This window comes from Limulus polyphemus, unplaced genomic scaffold, assembly GCF_000517525.1.
Source record: "Limulus polyphemus unplaced genomic scaffold, Limulus_polyphemus-2.1.2 Scaffold856, whole genome shotgun sequence".
NCBI lineage: Eukaryota > Metazoa > Arthropoda > Merostomata > Xiphosura > Limulidae > Limulus > Limulus polyphemus.
In genome coordinates this window covers 59,959-80,658 of record NW_013666466.1, presented here as the reverse complement: position 1 = coordinate 80,658, position 20,700 = coordinate 59,959, and the positions used below count along the sequence as shown (strand labels likewise).

The 20,700-nt window shown below is 33.1% G+C and overlaps 1 protein-coding gene across 2 annotated transcripts in view; it reads left to right on the top strand.

Moving 5' to 3' along the window:
• The window catches only part of LOC106460889 (protein argonaute-2-like), an 88,082-nt gene that overhangs the window by 13,746 nt on the left and 53,636 nt on the right, over positions 1-20,700 (top strand). The window contains exon 2 of one of the 2 annotated variants that reach the window (XM_013920645.2): positions 6,954-7,251. In XM_013920645.2, coding sequence (XP_013776099.1) covers positions 6,954-7,251 — 298 coding nt within the window. Of the gene's footprint in view, positions 1-6,938; positions 7,252-20,700 lie in introns of both variants that reach the window. The other variant, XM_022387689.1, reaches the window with a different exon arrangement.

The window sequence follows — 20,700 nt, the reverse complement described above, 5'->3', positions numbered from 1 at the left end:
TCTAATGTCTTCTGATATGTATACATTATCAAAAAAGTATAGTATGATTAATCTCATGTTTACTTTGGTGGTTATGTGTTAGACCCAAAGGGCCTAACCTGTAAACATAGAGTTAATTCAGGGCTTGTCTGATTCATCCTGTGCAGGTTACCATGGGACATTGTCCATCACTTTTTGCCTCTTATCAGGCAATAATCCCTTCCTTTTGACCAATCTCAATTGAGATGTTAGCTTCCTGTTCCTTGTATCATATTTCTGTTTTTCATATTTTTGTTCTCCTTGTTCTTCTTTTTGTCATTGAGACATTTATACCTTAGACACCTCCAGTACTCTCTATCTTAGGGACTGATTGATGTTGTTTACAGTTCACTCTTTCCTTTCAGGGTAAGCAGTTGGATGATTTCTCCTATCTCTCATCTCTCTATTTGATGTTGTACAATTGTTCCAGTCCTGATTGTTTTTTGTGTCCTGTGTGAACTGTCTGTTGATTTCATGTTCAGACTGCCACTTTTTGTGGAAAGTGCCTTCACCTATTTTTACCATGGCAGACCTCCTTTTTTGACTTGTCACCTTCCAACTCATTCATCTTGCATATTCTTTTTTTGGGCAGTTCTGACCATATGCTTTTTTTTGCATCTCCTCCCACCAGTTTTGGCATGTTACAGCCTTTCTTGCCTCTTTTCATTGCTGGCCTTTGGAGGATATCTTGCAGACTGGTATGTAAATAACACATAACACATTAGTCTATTATTGCTTACATCATTGGGTAGTTTCCTGTGCCTATGGTTTTTGCCTCTCTCCAGTCGCAACTGTCCAGTTTATCAAGAGATAAGTTTTGCGTATTATGTTTTTCAGTTATCTTCATATCATTCGTGTTTCATGACACCTTCATATGGGTACCAGGATTGCAAGTTCCTCATACAAAAAAAAGGAATATTATAGATAAAAAAACATTAAACCTATCTGCCAATGCTCAGTGCTCACCCATAAGGTGGGGTTTTCAAAGACTGCTTTCGCAGTATATATCAATTATGGACATGGCTGTTTCTGCATCTTTTACAAAAAAATTCAAAAGAAAAAACAACACCGAGTGTTGTCCTGCTCTTTCACTTGGCTCATGCTTATCTGTAGTCAGAGTAATCCATTGTACTGTCTCTTGGTGAAGTCCTAATTCCAGATGATTTTGCCTCATGACAGTGATCCATGTACACTTTCTAGCATTCTCCCCAATGTACACTCCCATCCCCTTGTTCTTCTAGTGGAGCACAGGTACCCCCTTACTTCCACAGTCCCAAGCTGCTTGGGATGTTGGTCTGGAGTTTCCTCTGGTAGAAGGTTGACTTTTTGTTACTTAAATCAGCTTTTTCTGCTTTTTTTTAACCTCTGTTTTAAAGTATTTATCTATTTTTTATTAGACACTGCGAAACGTAGAATTAATTTAACCTATGTACATGGGTGGAGTCAAAAGTGCACATCACAATTCTTTAGAGATACATTCAAAATTTTATGAAACAACTTTATTATGAATGAATGTCAATAATTTTTGGCATCAAACATAGTTTGTAATTAAAATTTTAATATTATTTTTGTTTTAATTTCTTAATTTGAAATGAAATATGTAAAACAAATTGTGCAATATTCATTCTAGTGTGTCACATGTATGTCTGCTCTCTGAATTGCTGATCTTGAAATGTTCCTTTCACTCCTATAAAGATTTTGTGTCTAAAATAACATATACACTTGTAATATAGACTTTACTAAATATGCTATACTTTTTATGACATCCAATCATATTTTATTGATGTATAAACTAAAAAGTTTAACCCGTTGCCATACTCTCCTATGATGAAAATGTTTTCATCAAGTGTCAATAGTTCTCTGACATTTGCTTCTGGATTAGTTGTAACTAATAGAGTAGATTTTAAACTTACTAGATTCCTTATAAGGATAAGTTAGCATTATATGTGCTTTGTGTGCACAAATTCCTTCAGACTGTTCATAAGAATACATTGATCAGCAAAAGAACTTTTTTTATAAAGGAAGTGAAAGCAGTCTGTCTGTTTTAATGTGATATTTATTTGTGACTTTTGTGCACATCTTATTTGCAATAATATATCTAAAGATTAGAATCTTTAATTCAGTGTTGTCTAAAGTGTTAAACAATTGTACATCAAGACAGCTACATTGATACTGCACTTCAAATTGTTGTTTGTGTGCTTTTTTTTCCCTTCAGACTGCACAGAAGGCCTTTCAAATTATCACCTAAGCAACAGCACAAGGATGCTCTACACACACTGATTCTGTCTATGGCAGGCATTCGTGAGATGTACAGATTGTATACAGGGCTCTCACATTTGATAAGAATGAATAATGTGGTTTTCATTTTTGAATTAAATTGATGGAAAAATATTAAATTGTTATGATCTTCCCACATGTGGGCATTTTACCATTGCAGCTTTGATAAGATATGCAAAGTATAAGCTCAAACATTAGTGGAGCTGAGCCCACATTCCTAAATATGGTGGAGCATAGGCACCGCAGGCCCATATAACTCACCACCTATGGTTACAAGTAGGGGTGTGTATCTCATAGTAGTCAATAGGACATGTATCTAGATACAGAAGTTTTACCAATGGTTTTTTTACAAAGTTTGAAAGTCTTGTCTATAATTTATTATCTATATTACTAACATAGTCTTATTTAAGCACTTCACACTTTACAGTGCTTTTTCAAATTCTCAGGTTTGATCAACTAAATGGCAGCTGGCAAGAGAAGGAAAATAAAAAAAAGTTAATATCTATCTATTTTGCTATTGTTAATTTGTTATGTTACTTTGCATGTAATGTTTTTGATAAAAGAAATTAAGACAACATGTAATACTCAACACTCATCTTCCTTTATTGAATAATTTGTACTTCGTAGATTATTTCTGAATTTATATCATATGGGATGATGTATTGATACAATTGTATCACGGCTTCATGATACTAGTATTGTATGACTGCATCATGACATCCCTAGTTACAAGTATTTTTATCTATATATAAAACAATATAATTTGCAAATGGTGTATTACTACACATGTAACATTACTAGACCAGGTAAAATTAAAATATTGACTTTTCTGTGAGCCAATATGTGGTCTCACAGGTATGTTTCTTTCTTTCTCTTTTCCATTGTGTTTTTCAATTCCTCTCGTGCTTTTTATTACATGAAACCCCTACTCGAGATTACTTTGCCTTCCCTCATTTACTTGACATTAAGGTTCATGCAGTCTCATTTCTCAAACAACTGTGCACCAATACTCATATGTCTTGTCCTCCTTGTCTACATGATATGTCCTGGATTATAACCATTCTTCATTTCTGTTCCTTGATTCTCAGGCTTTAAAACCTCTTTTTACCTGCTTGGAGGGCAGATCCCTTAACTTTTATTTCCCTTTCTAGAGTCCAATTTTTGTGTCTTTGTCTTTTTCTTACCACACACCTATGTTCCCCATTATCACTTCACTTTATGTATGAGATACTTTATTGCATTCCAGAGGGTTTTCTGAAGAAGTTAATTTTCTTCGTTTCACCACGTTGGCCATTATTTTATCTTCTGCTCTATCCATACTTACTTGGTTCCTCTGCTGTTGGGATGATATAATATCCTGGTTAATGTATGCTTCCCTTAAGCTTATTTTTGTGTTCTTTTACAGGCTCCATTTCTTTCCCGAGAGACTTTTGAAGGTGTTTCTGACTCACTGGAGACCCAGGCAAAGTTGGCCAGGCATCATTGTATACTTTATTACTCATCTTTCTCAACCTTGCTATTGTGTTCCTCTTCTAGGCCTGCTGAATCCACATATCCTTTCCCATTCTTCTCCTCAAACTTCCTGGCAGTAGGGTCATCGCTCCATTGTCATCAGTTGTGTACCTCCTCTTCTTGAGGTCTTGTTTTGGTGGATTAACCATTCCAATACCACAGTAAGCAATTCTTTGTCACCTTCCAGTCAGATCTCCATCTTTTCACAGATGCTACTCTCTCAGGCTGGGGTGCATCTCAGAAAGACTTGTAGGTGTGGTCTCTGAAGGAGCATTCATTCTACATCATTGTACTCAATCTTTTCATTGAAATTTAAGCATGTTACAATTTCCTCCTCCTCTTTAGGGATCGGTTGGTTAGTCATGATCCACTTTGAAAACTCCATGGTTCATTCTTATATCAACTTCAAGGGTTATCTGTTCCATGACTCTGCTTCTGTGCATTGTATCTGCTCATTTCTATCCCTTTTGTTTCATGGCTTGTCATGTGCTGGGGGCTCAGAACTTAGTAGCTGAATGCCTCTCTAGTTTATAAAGATTCAACCTTCGTAGTGGTCTTTTCACTCTTAGGATTTTTGATGGATTTGCTCTCAGTTTTGCATACCACTCATCAATGCCTTTGCCCCTCCTCTCAACAATAGAATTCTCATCTTGTAGTCCCTATTTCATCATCTTTCAGCCTTGGTGGTTGATGCTTCTAGCCAGGACTGGTCTCAGCTTCTGTATGCCTCCCCCCCCCTTCTCTTATCCCTTATGTTTTGCTTTGGTACGTGACTCTCATTATCAGATTCTATTGGTGATGCCTCTCTGGTTGGCAGAACCATAATTTCTTCTGCTTCATCAGTTGGTGTCCAGACCCCCTTTTCTGCCCCATTCCCACACATCTCTTTTTTTTTCACCTAGGAGTGTTGTCCCTTCATCTTCACATGTGGGGTTTGTCTGGTCCATTGGTTGCAGGGCTGGCCTTATAACCTTTTTCTCATCCAATTCCTATTGTCCTTCAACTCTGTCCATTTGTCAATGACTATGGTGGGTTTTTTTATGTTGGTCCATCCACCACTCCCTTCTTCTGAGCTGTCCTACTGTGCCTCACTTTCAGGGTTTTTTCACTTGGTTGTTTCACCATGGATTATAGGTTTCCACCATTGCTGGTTTTCAGGCAGTTTTATCAACTACATTTTGCTTTTCTTGTTACCACAAGGTTTTTTTCTTCCTCTGTCCTCTCCACATTTTTCAGATTATTTCTTCTTTGCTGAACCTCTCATTCTCCTCCCATACCTGACTAGGACCTTAATGTAATTTTACACAGGTTTTGTGTGAGTTGTTGGCTTCATGTTCTTTATACCATCATTCTCTGAAGACATATTTCCTTCTCCTTCTTGCCTGTGGTCTTCATTGTTTTAATGTACTTCTCTACCTTAACTGAGAATTTCTTCCTAAGACTGGCTGCTCTTTCCCTCCTATCTCCCTATATTTGATTTCTCACCTCTATGCTTAGTCGGACATGGATCTTTTGTGTGCTAGTGCTCAGCTAGTTATGCTAAAATTCTGCTCATCCCTGCAACACGTGGTGCTCTTTTTCCTTTCCTTCAATTTCATTTTCCATTTGCTGTCCACAAATGGTAGTGATGTTAAAAATTTCTGTCCAGACAAAGCTGTGAAATATTAGTTCTTCTTGTGCAAAGAGAGCAGCCATCTGACCCATGTGAATCCAGTTCAGCATTACAAAATCAGAGGCTACAGCCAGTATCACTTTAAATCTGAGGATAAGGCTCAACCATCAACATCATAACAGGATATGATAGAGGAAATGTCTCAACTCATCATGTAGTTGATGAAAATATATCATAGAATGACAGTATTCACAGTGAGGCTTTATTATAAGTTTCAGTACAAAGCTATGATCACTGTCTTGTTCATTGTGTTGATGACAGTAAGGAACCTTTTATAGACAAATTTTGTTTTTAAGAAGTTTTTAAGTTTAGAAAAAAAAAAAACAGAAAGCAAATGGTTTAAGTCAGTTTCACATTGTATAGATTATAGATTATATTATTTGGATAACCAATTGTCTACAAGGGCCTGCCCCAGGACAAGTAGAGTTATTAAAATTTTATCAGTCGTGTAATGAACTTAATAGTTGCTTAAAAATAATAAACTTATAGTTTATGACAAAAGATTACTGTAGCTTTTGAAGATTCTAATAAATTTTGATTATTAGTTAAACATTTCTCCCTCAAGATGTAGCTACATTAACAATTCATGCTCGTAACATGCCCTAACCTCATTGGAGGTCATGTACGATGCTAATAATTGTTTTGTTAATCTCTTAAGCTTGCATGCTCTGAGTGTTCAAAGGGGTACTGATTGAGGTCCACATTGACAGCTATTGCTTTGAAATGCATCTGATCAAGTAGCCTGCAACCTAGGATGCAAAATTTACAACTTGTATCTGCAACTAGTAAAACTGATGCAACTGTAAAGTGTTCCAAAATTGGTTGAAAGTTCCTGTAGTTGGGACTTATGGGTGTGACCAGAATCATGCATTTGATCATGTTCAATGAGGCAGTGCTTTTTGCATGTACTTTAGTTCTGTAAATCATCTGTTCTGTTTGTTAATGTAAGCTTTTAAAAGACTTACAGCAGTTTTTCTTGATTTTCTTCTTGTTTGTCTTTAGTAAGTCAGTTAAGTTTGATATTTGCTGTTATTGTTTTTAAGAATGTGCCTATAGTATCTTTAATTAAAAGTAATTATTATTATATAATATTACCAGATTTATCTCATATTACCTTTTAAGCCATTACCTGTACTTACTAGTGATATATCTTATTTCATGATCTGGAAATTGGTATCAGAAAATTAGTAACTAAAATTTCAGTTTTTCTTTAGCTCGATATGTGACAAAATATCAAACCTAATTATACAATGATCATTCTTCCCCAGATTTTTTTTCAACTACAGATCCTGCAACCATATTCTCATTAGTAGTCAACAATAAATGTAAAATAATTTTCCCCATATTTTAGTTTCCTTTTTACATCCAGTTACTGTATTGTTTAGGTGAATTAATATTGTTTTTGCATAATGGTCAGAAAAATGTAATTTTTTTCCTTGAGTGCTTACACATAATTCAGATCTTTATTTTCTAGCTCCTGGTCCCCCAGGACCACCAGGGGGCACACTTCCTTCTCATGGTCCTCCTCCTGGGCCCTCAGGTGGTCCTTCAAGTGTGTCTCCTCTTCCGTCCATGGCTGTTGTCTCTCAAACATCACCAGGACAGTCACTGGAGCTGCCTTCATTTACCTGCCCTCGTCGTCCCAATGTTGGAACTGATGGAAGACCAATCATGCTCCGAGCAAACCACTTTGAAATACAAATGCCTCGAGGTTACTTACATCACTATGATGTTACCATTACACCTGACAAGTGTCCACGCAAAGTCAATAGGTAAGCTTCGGTACATTTGCTTTATTCTTTAGCTACTTGACTTCCAGATCTCTCAAGTAGTTCATTTCAATTATATGAGGTTACCAACATTACTTGAATGTTACCATTGCATCTCACTAGTGCCAGTTCAATAACTATTGCTAAGTTTGAGTGTTGTCATTTTCGTGTAATTACACAAATGGGGCTCAAATTAATGTTAGCAAATTGCTAGTTAGTATTGCAGTTTTGCTAGTAAAACTTACAAGATACTAGAAAAAAATTTGTTTTACACCTTTTGAAAGCGCTTGGGTTATAGGGTTTATATTCATTTCTATCAAGACTTCTTGAACCTATGTATTTTTCTAACATCTGTATTTCAGTCATTTTCATTGCAATATTGTGAGTACGTAAGGTTAATTTAATTGTGAGTAACAGTATTGTTTGACTTACTGATGCCATGCTGAGTTTTCAATCCCAATTTGAGCCATATGTGAACCAAAGTATCAGGAAATGGCAATAGTGAGATTGCAGCTTCAAGTCATTTGATTGGTTGCCAAGGCAATTAACATGTATACTTACAGGCTAGACTTGCACCTTCTAGCCTCTGCTACCATGTGTCAACATGGTTAGAAATACTGTGCTCAAGTGGTTCCTTATTGTAGTTAATAATACTATAAAACAGAAATCACATAAACTGCAATTGTTTTATCCACATTCCTTTTAATTTGTCTATGACTAATACAAACGTTAGGCCTAGTGGCTTTTAATGTCTTGCCAGCTTTTGCCAATTAAACATAACTTTTAATAATCAAATATCTATTGATAGTTAAAATGAAGACCATTGAGTTTAGATTTTTCAAAATATTTGAATGGAAAACATGACACAATATTTATAGGTATTAAATAGAAAATATGCATATTTATTAACATTTAATACATAAAATAATTGATTATAAAATAGTTACTTTTTGAGGAAAATATTGTTGTTGCTAGCAGCAACCCAAATTTGTTAGTGGCGAAAAAATAATTAACTATCCAAAAGTTAAGGTCGAGGCATCGCTCAATAAAATAATATGAATTGATATATTCATGATGGCAGAAAAACACGTATGTTCAATATGTCTCAACATAAAATGATAAAAACCCAAGCACTTTCAAAAGGTGGACCTTCCTTCCTTCTTCAGGGGTAAACTTGGAATGGAGATTACTGATTCTAAGATCTAGATTTATTACACTAGGTTGAAAGAAATAGAAAGGATGTATAAACTTCTAGTTGAAGTAAAATTTGATTTTTACCAGGAAAAAAGATTAATATAATCTTCAAAAATAGAATTAAACCAACTACTATTGAGAAAGTAGTAGTTTATTGTGTAGAATGTACAGACTGTAATAATCTCTATATAGGGGAGACTGGTAGAAATTTAAGTACTAGAATAGCAAAACATAGAAATGCTCTGTCACATGTTTACTAACATTTTGAATACACAGAACGCTGTAATGAAAATAAAAATGTTAGAATTATTTGTCGAGAACCTAATATTAATAAACATAAAATAAACAAAACCATTTTAACAAAGGAATACAAACCTTTAATAAATGAAACACAAGGAGTAGGCTTATACTTATGCTAGCTCAAAGTTATATGGTTGACGTCAACAGTTGGGTGTACTTAAGTGTCACGTACAATTGTGCTGAGTAGTGGCAAACATTTTTTTTTAATGATGCATTTTTTTCTATCCCATTTGAGCTGTTTTTGAATTTTAAATAGGTTTAACAATATTTAGATTAGTAATCCATTAAGTTTTTTTATCTTTTTGTCAGGTTTAGTTTTAAAGTCAGTTTCAATGCCGATTAGAGTAATATCATTAATAGAATGATCAGGTCAGTTGAAGTGTTGAACAACAGGGAGATCTTTTTTTGGTGTTAATAGAAGACTTATGGTTGTTGAAATGTTCTCTAAGAGTTGTTTAGGTACATTCTAAATACTGATAATTGCATTTTTTTACACTGTATAAGATAAATGGTATTTTGTGTTCTACAATTAATTTTTTTTAGAAATTTTGAAGTTTCTCTGGTTGGCATGTCTGCAAAAAGAGTCAATAGCTTTATGAATTTGCAGGTTTGACAATGAAATATATTACATGGATGACAATCATTTTTTGATGGGGTGTGATTCACTTTTGCACGAACAAGGGTATCTTTTAGACTTCTGCTTTTTCAGAAGGAGACAACAGGAGCTTCAGGAAATATCTATTTAAAGCAGGCCTCAACATATATTTTCAGATCTAGGAGCCAGGTCCGATATAAAGTTGTGGAATATATTTTGAGCCAGTTCTGTGGTTATGGTATGAGACATACAGTTTTACACTAAAATACAAAGGGCTTATTATCAAACTTTATTATATAACATATGTTAAAGTTAAACTTCAATATGTGCAATTATTAAAATAGTAGACTAGGTAGCTATAACTTGATGGATTCTTGCAATAAATGAAGGTAAAAATAATCACTGCAATATGGATAGGCTAAGCAGGTTGTTTCAGAATAGGTCTAATCTACTCAGCACTATAAAACTATACAACAGTAAGCAAAGATCTTTTGGTGTGCTGAACATAACTTCACTACTGTTTATCCTGAGAAATGGGGGCTATATTTATTCACTCTCACTGCAACGAGTGCATGTTAACAATCACACGATATCAACAACCACTTGATAGTATTGCCTGAACTAACTGCAAAAATAGTTCCGGACTTCAAAGCATCCAGAACTATTCTATGCACAAATAAAATGGGAGAAAATACTAGGTGCCACGATGAAAGTTTTAGTTGCCTTGGTTACCTGGCGACCCAGATTTGTCGAGGCCTGGTTTAAGACAATTATTCAGTTGTAGGAGATGAAACTTTTTCTGAGTTTAAAGTGATAGATAATGACAAGAGGAATTCTATTTAAAACTTTAGTGTTACTGTGTTTTAGGATGTTTTCCCCTTGAGTGTTGTTACCTGTTTATGATCTGTCTGTCAATATTGATAACTTAATATCCCCCTTTGTAACATGGTTTCTTTTAGATCCTTGGTGTATTTTCTGTAATCTGTTTCATCTGAAAAGATTTTCTTTATTCTAAAAGCTTTTATAGTGAAGATACTGTGGTCTGTCTGTAAGTTTTTTGTACAAGTCGGTGTGTAAACTTCTCTCTTTGAAAAAAGAGTGATCTTAAGGTAGGAGAGTAATTAAAGGTAAACTTGATTGCTTTGTGAAAGGTATGTTCATATGAGAAAAAAAATTCTTTAAGTGATTCAAAACTGGCTGTCCTAATGAAAAATATTTCATCTTTTAACACCAAAAAAAGATCTCCCTGTTGCTCAACTCTTCAACCAACTCGGTCATTCTATTAATGATGTTACTCTAACTGGCATTGAAACTGACTTTAAAGCTGATAAAGAGATAAAGAAGCTTAATGTATTACTAATCTAAATACTGTTCAACCTAGTGGAATAAATCCAGATCCTGAAATCAGTGATCTCCGATCATTGGTTTGTTCTCTGTTAGAAAAATAATTTTATTTATTTATTTTTTTCATGTAGTGTGTACTCTCAATGTTTACCCTTAATCTTTCTAATACCTACTATTTATTTGTGATAATTTTCCATGCCTGTCTTCAGAAATTGATCTGCTTAACATTTCTTTTTCAGTCAGTCTGCATGTGTCACGTTTATTTTAATTTAAAAACACTTAGGTTCAGTTTTTTTGACCATTTGTAAAGCAAAAAATCTCTAACACCTCTTTATATAACACGTTCATTTCCAGCCATGTTGCCCTGGAAATGAGACACACTTAACAAAAGTACATTGAAAAATTTACAAAAACACTTTCTGGTAGCCCAGGTTAGATTCTTGATGTCACTCAGCTCCTTTTATATATATCACTCATTCAGTTACACCACCACTCCCAGTTTACATGTGAAGAATAAAGGTCCACCTTTTGAAAGTGCTCAGGTTATAGGATTTTTATCATTTTATCTTTAAAATCTTAACAATACAGGCATTATATTAATATTAATAAAAAACATTTTGTGGTTTTCCTGCCTCAGCAGGTTCAATAATCTAATATTAGACAATTTTATGATATTAGATAACAAAGTTCTTTGGACATATTAAAATAGTCTTTCTAAAATTCTTGAGAACATTATTTTGACTTTGCACAGTTAAGATCTTTTCAACTCCAGCTATTCAGCAATACTTGATGCTTACTTTTGTAGAGGTCAGTGTCTCTAAAAGACTTCATGAAACTGTAAGGAAATATTTCAAAATCTTTCTAACAAAACCTCAAATCAAAAAAACTTTTCTTAGTCTGTCACTTTTAGACAATGAATATAACAAGATAATGTTTGCTATGGCTTTATCCAAGCTCCATTTTTTATATTTTAATTACAGTTTGATCAACTGACAATGAGTTTCTAAAGTATCATTTGGCAAAGTATTTTTATATTTTATGGATGATAATATTCTGGCCACTGGAAGATTTCAGACATATTAATGCTAATTGGTGGATTTAAGATATATTAGTGTCATCAAGGATTGTTCACAAGATTTGCAATAATTAGTTACCTCGTAATTTTTTAGCTGCTAATGTTAGTGACAGGCCGGCTAGTGGAATCTTGCTTACTTAGGTGCTACACATAGCTAACCTACTAGTGGTGTCATGGGCACTATAAAGACCTTTCTAACCATTGCTTAACCCTTATCCCTTATATCCTCCTTCTCAGGGGCTGAGGAAGGTGTCAGGGATGTCCTCAGATTTTGTGCTGATTGCAAACATGTTTCTGCCAGAAGAGCTGGGTCTGTTGGCTTTTGTTCAGCTGGTACTGGTATGTTCAAGGTGTGCTTGGCCTTACTTGTCCAGTCCACAGTTGATAAAGGTTGTCTGTTCTTTGGGGCCCTCAGGGCCAGCATGTACACTGACGTAGTGAGGTCCCTTACATGAAATGCACCAGTGAGAAATACATCTTCGTCCATGGATTTTTAAACCAGCTTAGTTAATCTTTTGGTCAGCCTTGAATAAGAAATCTTAGACTTGTTGATATGGTCATTGAAACTTCTTCATTCCATGGCAGTTCAAAAATTGATATTTTAGCACAAAATATGATATGAAAAATATCACTGTCTAGTTGAAGAAAAGATTGCCAGATTGGTCAAACTCTTGATCTTAACTCTTTAAAGCCCATTGTTAAATATTATGCCACTTTGACCTTTTGTTAATCAACATTGATAACTCATACACATCACCAAACCTTATGATATTAATGATACCTTTTAAAATATAAGTTTGAGTTTTCCTTGTCAATTTATTATTTATAATACATTCACAACCATTAAATATAACAGACATTTACTATGCTGTTATTCATGCCTCATGTAATCACTGAATTGATAGCCAGTTTTGATACATTTTCCTTACTAGGCCTAATGATCTTGTATGCCAGGCCAATTTGATGAAAGAAATGATGCAATAAATAATTGTATTAAGTATTAAAACTAATATAAATAGACAGTATTTATGTTACTCTATTATATATGTAAAACTTATTTATGACATGAGTGTAATGTCTCTTTATATTTGACTGAAGGCAAAATATGATTGTAGCATTGATGGCCTCAAGCAACAAAACTCAAGTCTTTGTAAACAGAAACTTACCTGCTAAGACAATTAATTCATTAAAATAAATAAATGTACAGGGAAACTAAGTGGCTTATGAATATTAGAATACAATAACAAAATGACAACAAAAAGTTATGCTCAGCCTCAATATTCTTTGAAGCGATTTGAAGTATCATAAGAACTTTTATGTTCTTGTGTAACAACATAAGGAAGAAAGGAAGATAGATTGCAAGAAAGAAAGTAATCCTAGTCCTCAAATAATGTATTTGTTAGTTTTAGGAAATAAAATTATTATAACAAAAAATATGGAGAGTTGAATTTTACAGCTCTTGACATCACATAATTCTAAACCTTGCTGTTTTCAAACTATTTTGGCTAAAAATAAGTCTTCAGTGACTGTAAAAGCTACAGCTTTGTGGCCTAGATTTTCCATGGACATGTATCAATTGCAGTGGGAAATTTTATGATTTTTATCACCTGAACAATAACTTCAATAAGAGGCTAAAATCTGACAATTAGGGCTATCAGTTTTGATTTCTTTTAATCACTTCAACTAAAACAAATGTTACTTAACAAATCAAAAGAATATTTAAAATCTCAACATTGCAGTTATAATATTTTTTAAGGGAAATTTGTGGAGATACATCACAAATAATTGTTGTCATTTTCTCTTTGTAATGCTTGGGATGGAAAGCATTAAATGACAAAAATTTATATTAAAATGCAGTGTCAAATGAATTCAAATTGGTTAAAAGGTAAGCTAAATTGAAAAGGTAAGTTGAAAAAAGGTCAAAACTACATGGTTACAACTATTATTTCCCTTTAGAGGCAGAGTATTCAACAGATTACCTTGATCAGCCATGTCGTCATGTTTGTTGACTCACTTTCAAAATTTTAACACAGTGGCATCCTGCTCACCTCTTTCCATTTTTGGAAATGTTCCCTTATATACATTTACATCTATATATGACATGAATAACCGATCAAAAGCTCAGAATATCCCCTTAGTGGTTTTTTCATTTTAACATGTTTGGATGCCATCTCTCTTTCGACCCAAGATTTCAAGGAGGTAGGTTGCGTCTTTAGTCTGCTCAAAATTTCATATTTTTTTAGACTGAAATACAGCTTAGTTACTAAGCTTGATAAATTATAGTGGAATTCTGTGGTATTGATGTAGTAATTTATGATCTTTGGTTATTCAACTGTATATATAAAACCTAAAAAAAGTTTGTTTTATATCCTCCACTTGCAAATTTTAATAGGCTCAGTAACCTACATCAAGCAGCAACCGAGTACAAAGGTCGTAACTAGAAGAGATAATTGTTTGCTTTATTTCTTTATTTACTGTTATGTGTTTTAAGAAAAATAAGTTTAAGAACTTATTTGTAAATAGTTCTAATGTATATACATATATAATGTATAATGATGGAAATGTGACTGTATTTTACAAAATACTAGTCAACTAAAACACAGCCAAGATGGGTTCCTTTGTAAAGACTAAAGTTCAGTTTTATATTATTGGATATGGTAACATGAGTGCACATGCATCGCGTCATTGTAACTTCTGTATTGTTAGCCAATAACAGCTCTAAATTCAATATAATAAAAATATTAAATATATATAAATGTATAGTGTTATGAGATTTAAGCTATTTAGTCTAAATGTTTGTGTTTTAATTTGTAGTCATTCTCAAACGAAAAAGGCATAATTTACATTTATTTATAATTTCTTATGATGTTTAATAAGAGATCAGTCAAATTGGCAATATCCATACAGAGATTCATTAGTGAAAATAACAGATAAAATGTAAAGTTTTTTCTTAAGAAACATTTGATAAGTATCTGGACATTATAAAGATATTGCATGTGAAATTTGAAAATTTGCTGATGCATAAAAGTATTTTTAATCTTAAAATGAAAATTACTTTGCATGTTGGATAGGCAACATGTGAAAAAAAAAGGCATGTGAAAAACATTACTTATCAAGCCTTAAGACTTAATAAAAAAAATCTGATATTTTGCTTGTGAAAGCCTTATAGTGTTTACTGATAATCTGCCAAATTTCATGAATATATGCTTACCAATTTAAAAGTTATAGCATGAAAACCATAACAAGCATAAAATGGTTACAAGGTCTGTCCAAGGGACAGAGCCCATGCTGAAATAGTTAATAGGTTCTCTAGTTCATGCAAATGAAACTTGAAAGTGTAAGATTACAAAAGTATTTTTTGTCTTAACATTAAAATGACTGCATACAGATTAATTAGTCTGAGTTAGACTGGGACTTCATAGATTCACAAATAAATTTTAAGTGAAAATAATTCAAAATTAAAAGTTTTGTGCACAAAAACTTGTAATGTTCACTAAAAACTTGCCAAATTTTGTGAATAAACACTTTTAAAAGTTATAGTATGTACATTTTCATGGTTGCATGGTGTGTAAAATGTGAGTCTCTAAACAGTGAGTTAGACCTATGTTTTCTCTAAGACTTAATGTATGTCTCTCCATTACTGTTATTCTTCCATGAAAATTCAGTACCTGCCAAATAGTAACGATGAAATTGAAGCATTCTCTCTCTTGTTTATTAATGAAAATAACAGGTACACTTTATCCTCAAATAATATCTTAGAGGTTAGTAATCACAGATGACTTCATTTTACAATATGTTACCAGATCAAATCAGTTATTTCCATTAATATGTAGAGTAATTGACTCATTTGTGTTACACAATACTCATGAATGATTTTTACACACACACACACACATTTATGTGTTTACATTCCATATTTCTTACCCCTAGGTTCATTACTTCCTAATCTTAGTCATCATGTACAGACAGATTAATACTCACAGGCCTTCTCACATTCTGACTTGTGGTAAAACCAGTTCACCAGAATTTTGTTTTTGACGTACAGACAGAGGTAGTCAACTTATAATATGTTTTTTTTTCAGCTAGAACCAAGAGGCTTCCATGCTGTTGAGACACACCAAAGTCACACTTGATTTAAACCTTGGTATATACATATATATATACGTATATATACTCATTCTTTTATTGTAGCACCTTTCCTATCATATGGTGGCATTTCCTAGCTGTTGATATTGAAATTCATTTACATCCACTAATGAAGACCTTATCCTCTCCAGATATTCTTGTAGAAATAATAGAATATCCACTGTATGTAGAAACCATACATCTATAGGGAGCGAAACCTTTTTGCTGAACGTGAATATATTTAGTGAATAGTCTATTAATTTGTGTTCCATTCTGAGATGTGCCATCATTATGTCAAGTAAATGTTTTGCTTAGTTGGTTTGGTCACAGTTAACAAACTCAGTAAGCATACACTAGAATATCTGTAATATCTGTTCCATTGAACCATTTGACTGGGGATGAAAAGATGAATTGCACTTTTTTATCACACCCAACACTTTACACAATTCTCAGAACAGTTGACTATCAAAGTTAGCTCCCTGACTGTGTGAATCTCTTCAGGTGCTTCGATCTGGGTGTTACGTATTAGAATTTCAAATGATCTGAAACCGAGTTAACATATAATTTGAATTTAGTAGTTAAATTGTACTTTGGATTTAGTATTTAAATATATGCCGATATATCTCCAATTTATGATATTTGCCAAACAAGATTGATACACAGTTTTTTTAACAGAAATGCGTTTTAATATATACACAACAATACAATTTACAGTAACAGTTATAACAAAAAGTTATAATGAACAATGATTTATAAACAAAAGTTTCACAAACTTACAAGCAATATAAAGTCTTCTTTCTAGTCTGGAACTTCCTTGATATCTTATCGAGGGTTTATGATGAGCGAGTTAATTACGAGTTGATGTAGGTACGATTCCCTTAACGGGAACCTAGCTAGCTTTGTTCTTTGTTATTTCCCGGCCACACATGCTGAGCTTTCCACAATGAATTTATATAAAGTTTTCGTAAAAATAATAATATCCAATAAGAATCCACTGAAGTTAAATGATTTGTTATGTTCGAACTTTGTAAAGGTTACTGGTCAAATGTCTGAAGTTCTCCGATTGATAAGTGTTATAATAATCACAGTTACAGTTTCCAAAGTTTATAGCACACTGACTATAGCAAACTAATAATAGAGACTTTCCTTTTTTGACGTGTCATGATGGTTATATTTATAGGCATGTGGAAGCATTCTAGAAGTTTTATGTAACAATATTAAGCTATATTTAGGCATACATATATATATATAGTTGATTCTTACTCTCGAGAATCCTGTACAACTTTGGAGAATAGGCCGGAGTTTTGCAATACATATTGAACACTATAAGCTATGCATGTTTTAAAATATAAACTTAATCTAAACAATCATTGATATTAAAATAAATATATAATAACAAGTTCGTTACATGGGTAATCCAGTGCTCTGCCAGTGCATTAGTGATGGCCTACAGAGATGTATTGACCAGTGGTAAAGCCTCAATCCACTTTGTGAAGTAATCAGAGAGTACTAGTATGTATATACAGGTGACTTTGTTCTATTTCTAGAAGTGGACCAGTGATATCTAGGGCTGACGGTTCTTTGCTGGATTTTACTTTGTTTAGACCAGCTTTTTTTCTGACCGGCACACACTATACAGTGTTCACACTAACACTCAATGTTTTGAGTTTAATGTGGCCACACGAATATTAGCATAATTGTGTAGAGCTGTGGTGCTCTCTAGTCTTTGTGTTATCCAAAGTCTGGAAAATGTTGTCTCATAGCTGTTGAGACCAATAACTATAACACAGCCTGCTGAGAATTACTGTTCAGTGGTTGATAACAATGGTACAACACTTTCTTGCTCTTATAATTGTTTGTACATGTATCATAGGTTATATGCATCTGTGCAACATTGCTCAATGCTTCAGGTATTATTTCATGTTCCTATTTTTTATTTTTTATGTTCATAAACATAAGCTTTTGTTTACACTATAAGAAAATAGCTTGACAGTTTAACCCTTATGCATCAGTTTTCTGCAATTTCTAGGAAGCTGAGTAGGGAATGATACATGTGCAACAATACACGTGGTAACTCTGTTATTTCTTAACATATCCTGGTAAGAATTTGTTATAGATTTTAAGTATCCTGTACACAAATAATGGCATTATTTTAATTAAGTATTTTTACTAAAATATATGTTATGCATTTTTGTAGTTATTTGCACTCAGACTCTGAATAGCTCGAGTGCAAGGTGATTTTCATTTAAAGTATAAAAATACTTTTCTTCATTTTACAGTTGTCAAGTTTTATTTGCATAACCTCTATAACCTCTTAGATTAATATCAAAAGTTTTTTTTTTGAGGAAAAGTTTATATTTTAATTTTCTCTACTGTATTACTAACTGTAGATATAATCATCAACATACAGTGCAACGAAATGTTTAAAATTGAGAAATAGAAAAAATGTAGTATCTTTTAATTTTTTGTAGAATACCATAAAATATCTGGTTTTGGTTATAATCTTAATTTCACATATATATAATTTTTAATGTTTTATTTTCCTTCCCCGTCCTTTACCTTTTATTACTCATCCCAGCACATGTGAACATGCCCTTGGGGTGTACTTACAGTATCTTCAGCAGAGATGCACAAACCTTTGGCAAAGTTATCTTACAATGTTTGAGGTAAACAGAAAAAATGTATAATACTTTCAATTATGCATTTCAAAACATCAATAATACATAATTAATTAAGATATAAAAGTAAACCTAAATGCATTTTAACTGTCTCTCTAACTATAATATATTTAGGTAAGAAACATCTGTGGAGAAAGCAGCTAACAATACTGCCAGCAGTTACATCCAAATGATGACAGCTATGCACCAATTCAATTTCAAAATAACTTGTTGGATAATAGTGTAGAATGAGCTCTTTCTGATGACTATATACATATGTATCAAGTAACTACATGTAACTTGTAAAGTTCAAGGAATAATATAGAAGGTTGTCATGGCACCTGTCAGGAATTGGAAATATTTATCTATAGTTTCAACAGAACTCAGTCAAAGAACTTTGTAACTAAGTGTCAGTAGTGCAAGTAAATGTACTTATTGTCTAGACGTACATCTACCAGACTTAGCTATCTTATTCAAGACTGAGAGTGCAAAAGTTGAGATTTTTCAGAACTTGTGGGTTAGTGACAACAAACCTGAAGTTTACTTATTTTTTAAAGGTTTATTTGAAACAAAGGAATTAAAACTTAGATAACATAAAACATCAAATTGTAACATACATTATAATGTTAATTTGATTGACATACATTGATAGTAAAGTTGTTTAATTAAATTTTGAATATAACTCAGTGATTTGTCTAGAAAGGGATTTAAAGGGGTATCTGTTGCAAAAGGGTTAAACATTAACATGTTGTAATACATTCATCACCGATGTCACTCCTCCAACATTAGGCAGTAGGAGTGGCTTAATGTGTTTTCAATGGTCAAAATATGTGTTAGGGAGAATTGGAGAAAATGCAGGGAGGTTATACTAGGTTACTTTTTTCAAAGAAATTTTTTTGTACAACGGGAACTCAATCCAACATCTAGTGTTTCTGTGTTCCCTATTTAAGGTATTCTGGTTTATTTATTGTTACTTTTTTTAACAATATTGGTTATACTACTTAATACATCAAGTGTTATTACTTTTTATTTTTATACTTTTATTATAGAGATTATTTTATATTGTTAACTTAATATATATGTTTTTAGGATCACGTAAATTTTTTAAGCTTGCTGAATCTCATAAGATATTATTGGGATTATGTCAGAAATACTGTTAACAGCAAAGGTGCCCAATTGATGAAGCAACAAGTGTAATTATTACAAGTAGAAACATAAGAAAAGTAATTTCATTAGCTATATTAATTGCTAGATTGATTTTTAATTTCACTGTGAGTACACAGCTTGATATAATATGAAGTTAATATTAACTACTATTTAACCCAACCATATATAGCAGCCCTAACAAATCCTGGCAATTAAAAATTTCACTGTGCCACCTAGGATTTTATTCTTACGTAGAGATGTGCTGAATATAACTCGAATCTAGAGCAGTTCCAGACTCTTGAAAGTCCAGAACTATTTTCATGTTCTTAGAGTCCTAAATCAAACTTTGTTTCTAGGGTTTTAATGAAAGATTCAGCACTTTTTCTTATTTTTCAGGAATGAAGCTCTGAGGTTGCACAACATGTTACTAATTTCGTCCAATTTGTTTTTCTACTTTCTCTCAATTCATTGTGTGTGTTTAGACTCAGATGGGACCAAAGGCAGTTAGTTCAGGCAATACTATCAAGTAATTGTTGATATCATGTGATTGTTAGCATGTACTTGTTGCAGTGAAAGTAAATAAACATAGTCCCCATTTCCCAGTACAAAATTAGTGAAGTAGGTTAGGCACACCAAAAGGCCTTTGCTTATTGGTGTACAGTGTTGTAGTGATGAGTAGATTAGACCTGTTCTAAACAACCTGCTTGGCCTATTGATATTGCAGTGATTACTTTTATTTTCATTCATTGCAAGAATCCACCTAAGTTATAGTTATTTCAAGAATGTGTTGTCTTGGGTTAGACTCAACAAGCATCTTCAGAGCATTAATATCAATTCCAACATGTCGCCCCCTGCCATCACAGTTTTTAAGGCCAAAGTCACCTGAACAAAATTTTCTGAACCATCATTTACACTTATGAACGTTCAAAACATTTCCATAAACTTCTTTGATATTCTTTTTGGCAACAGAGGCATTGTTTCCCTTCTTGTATTCAAACGGCATTACATGCCGAATG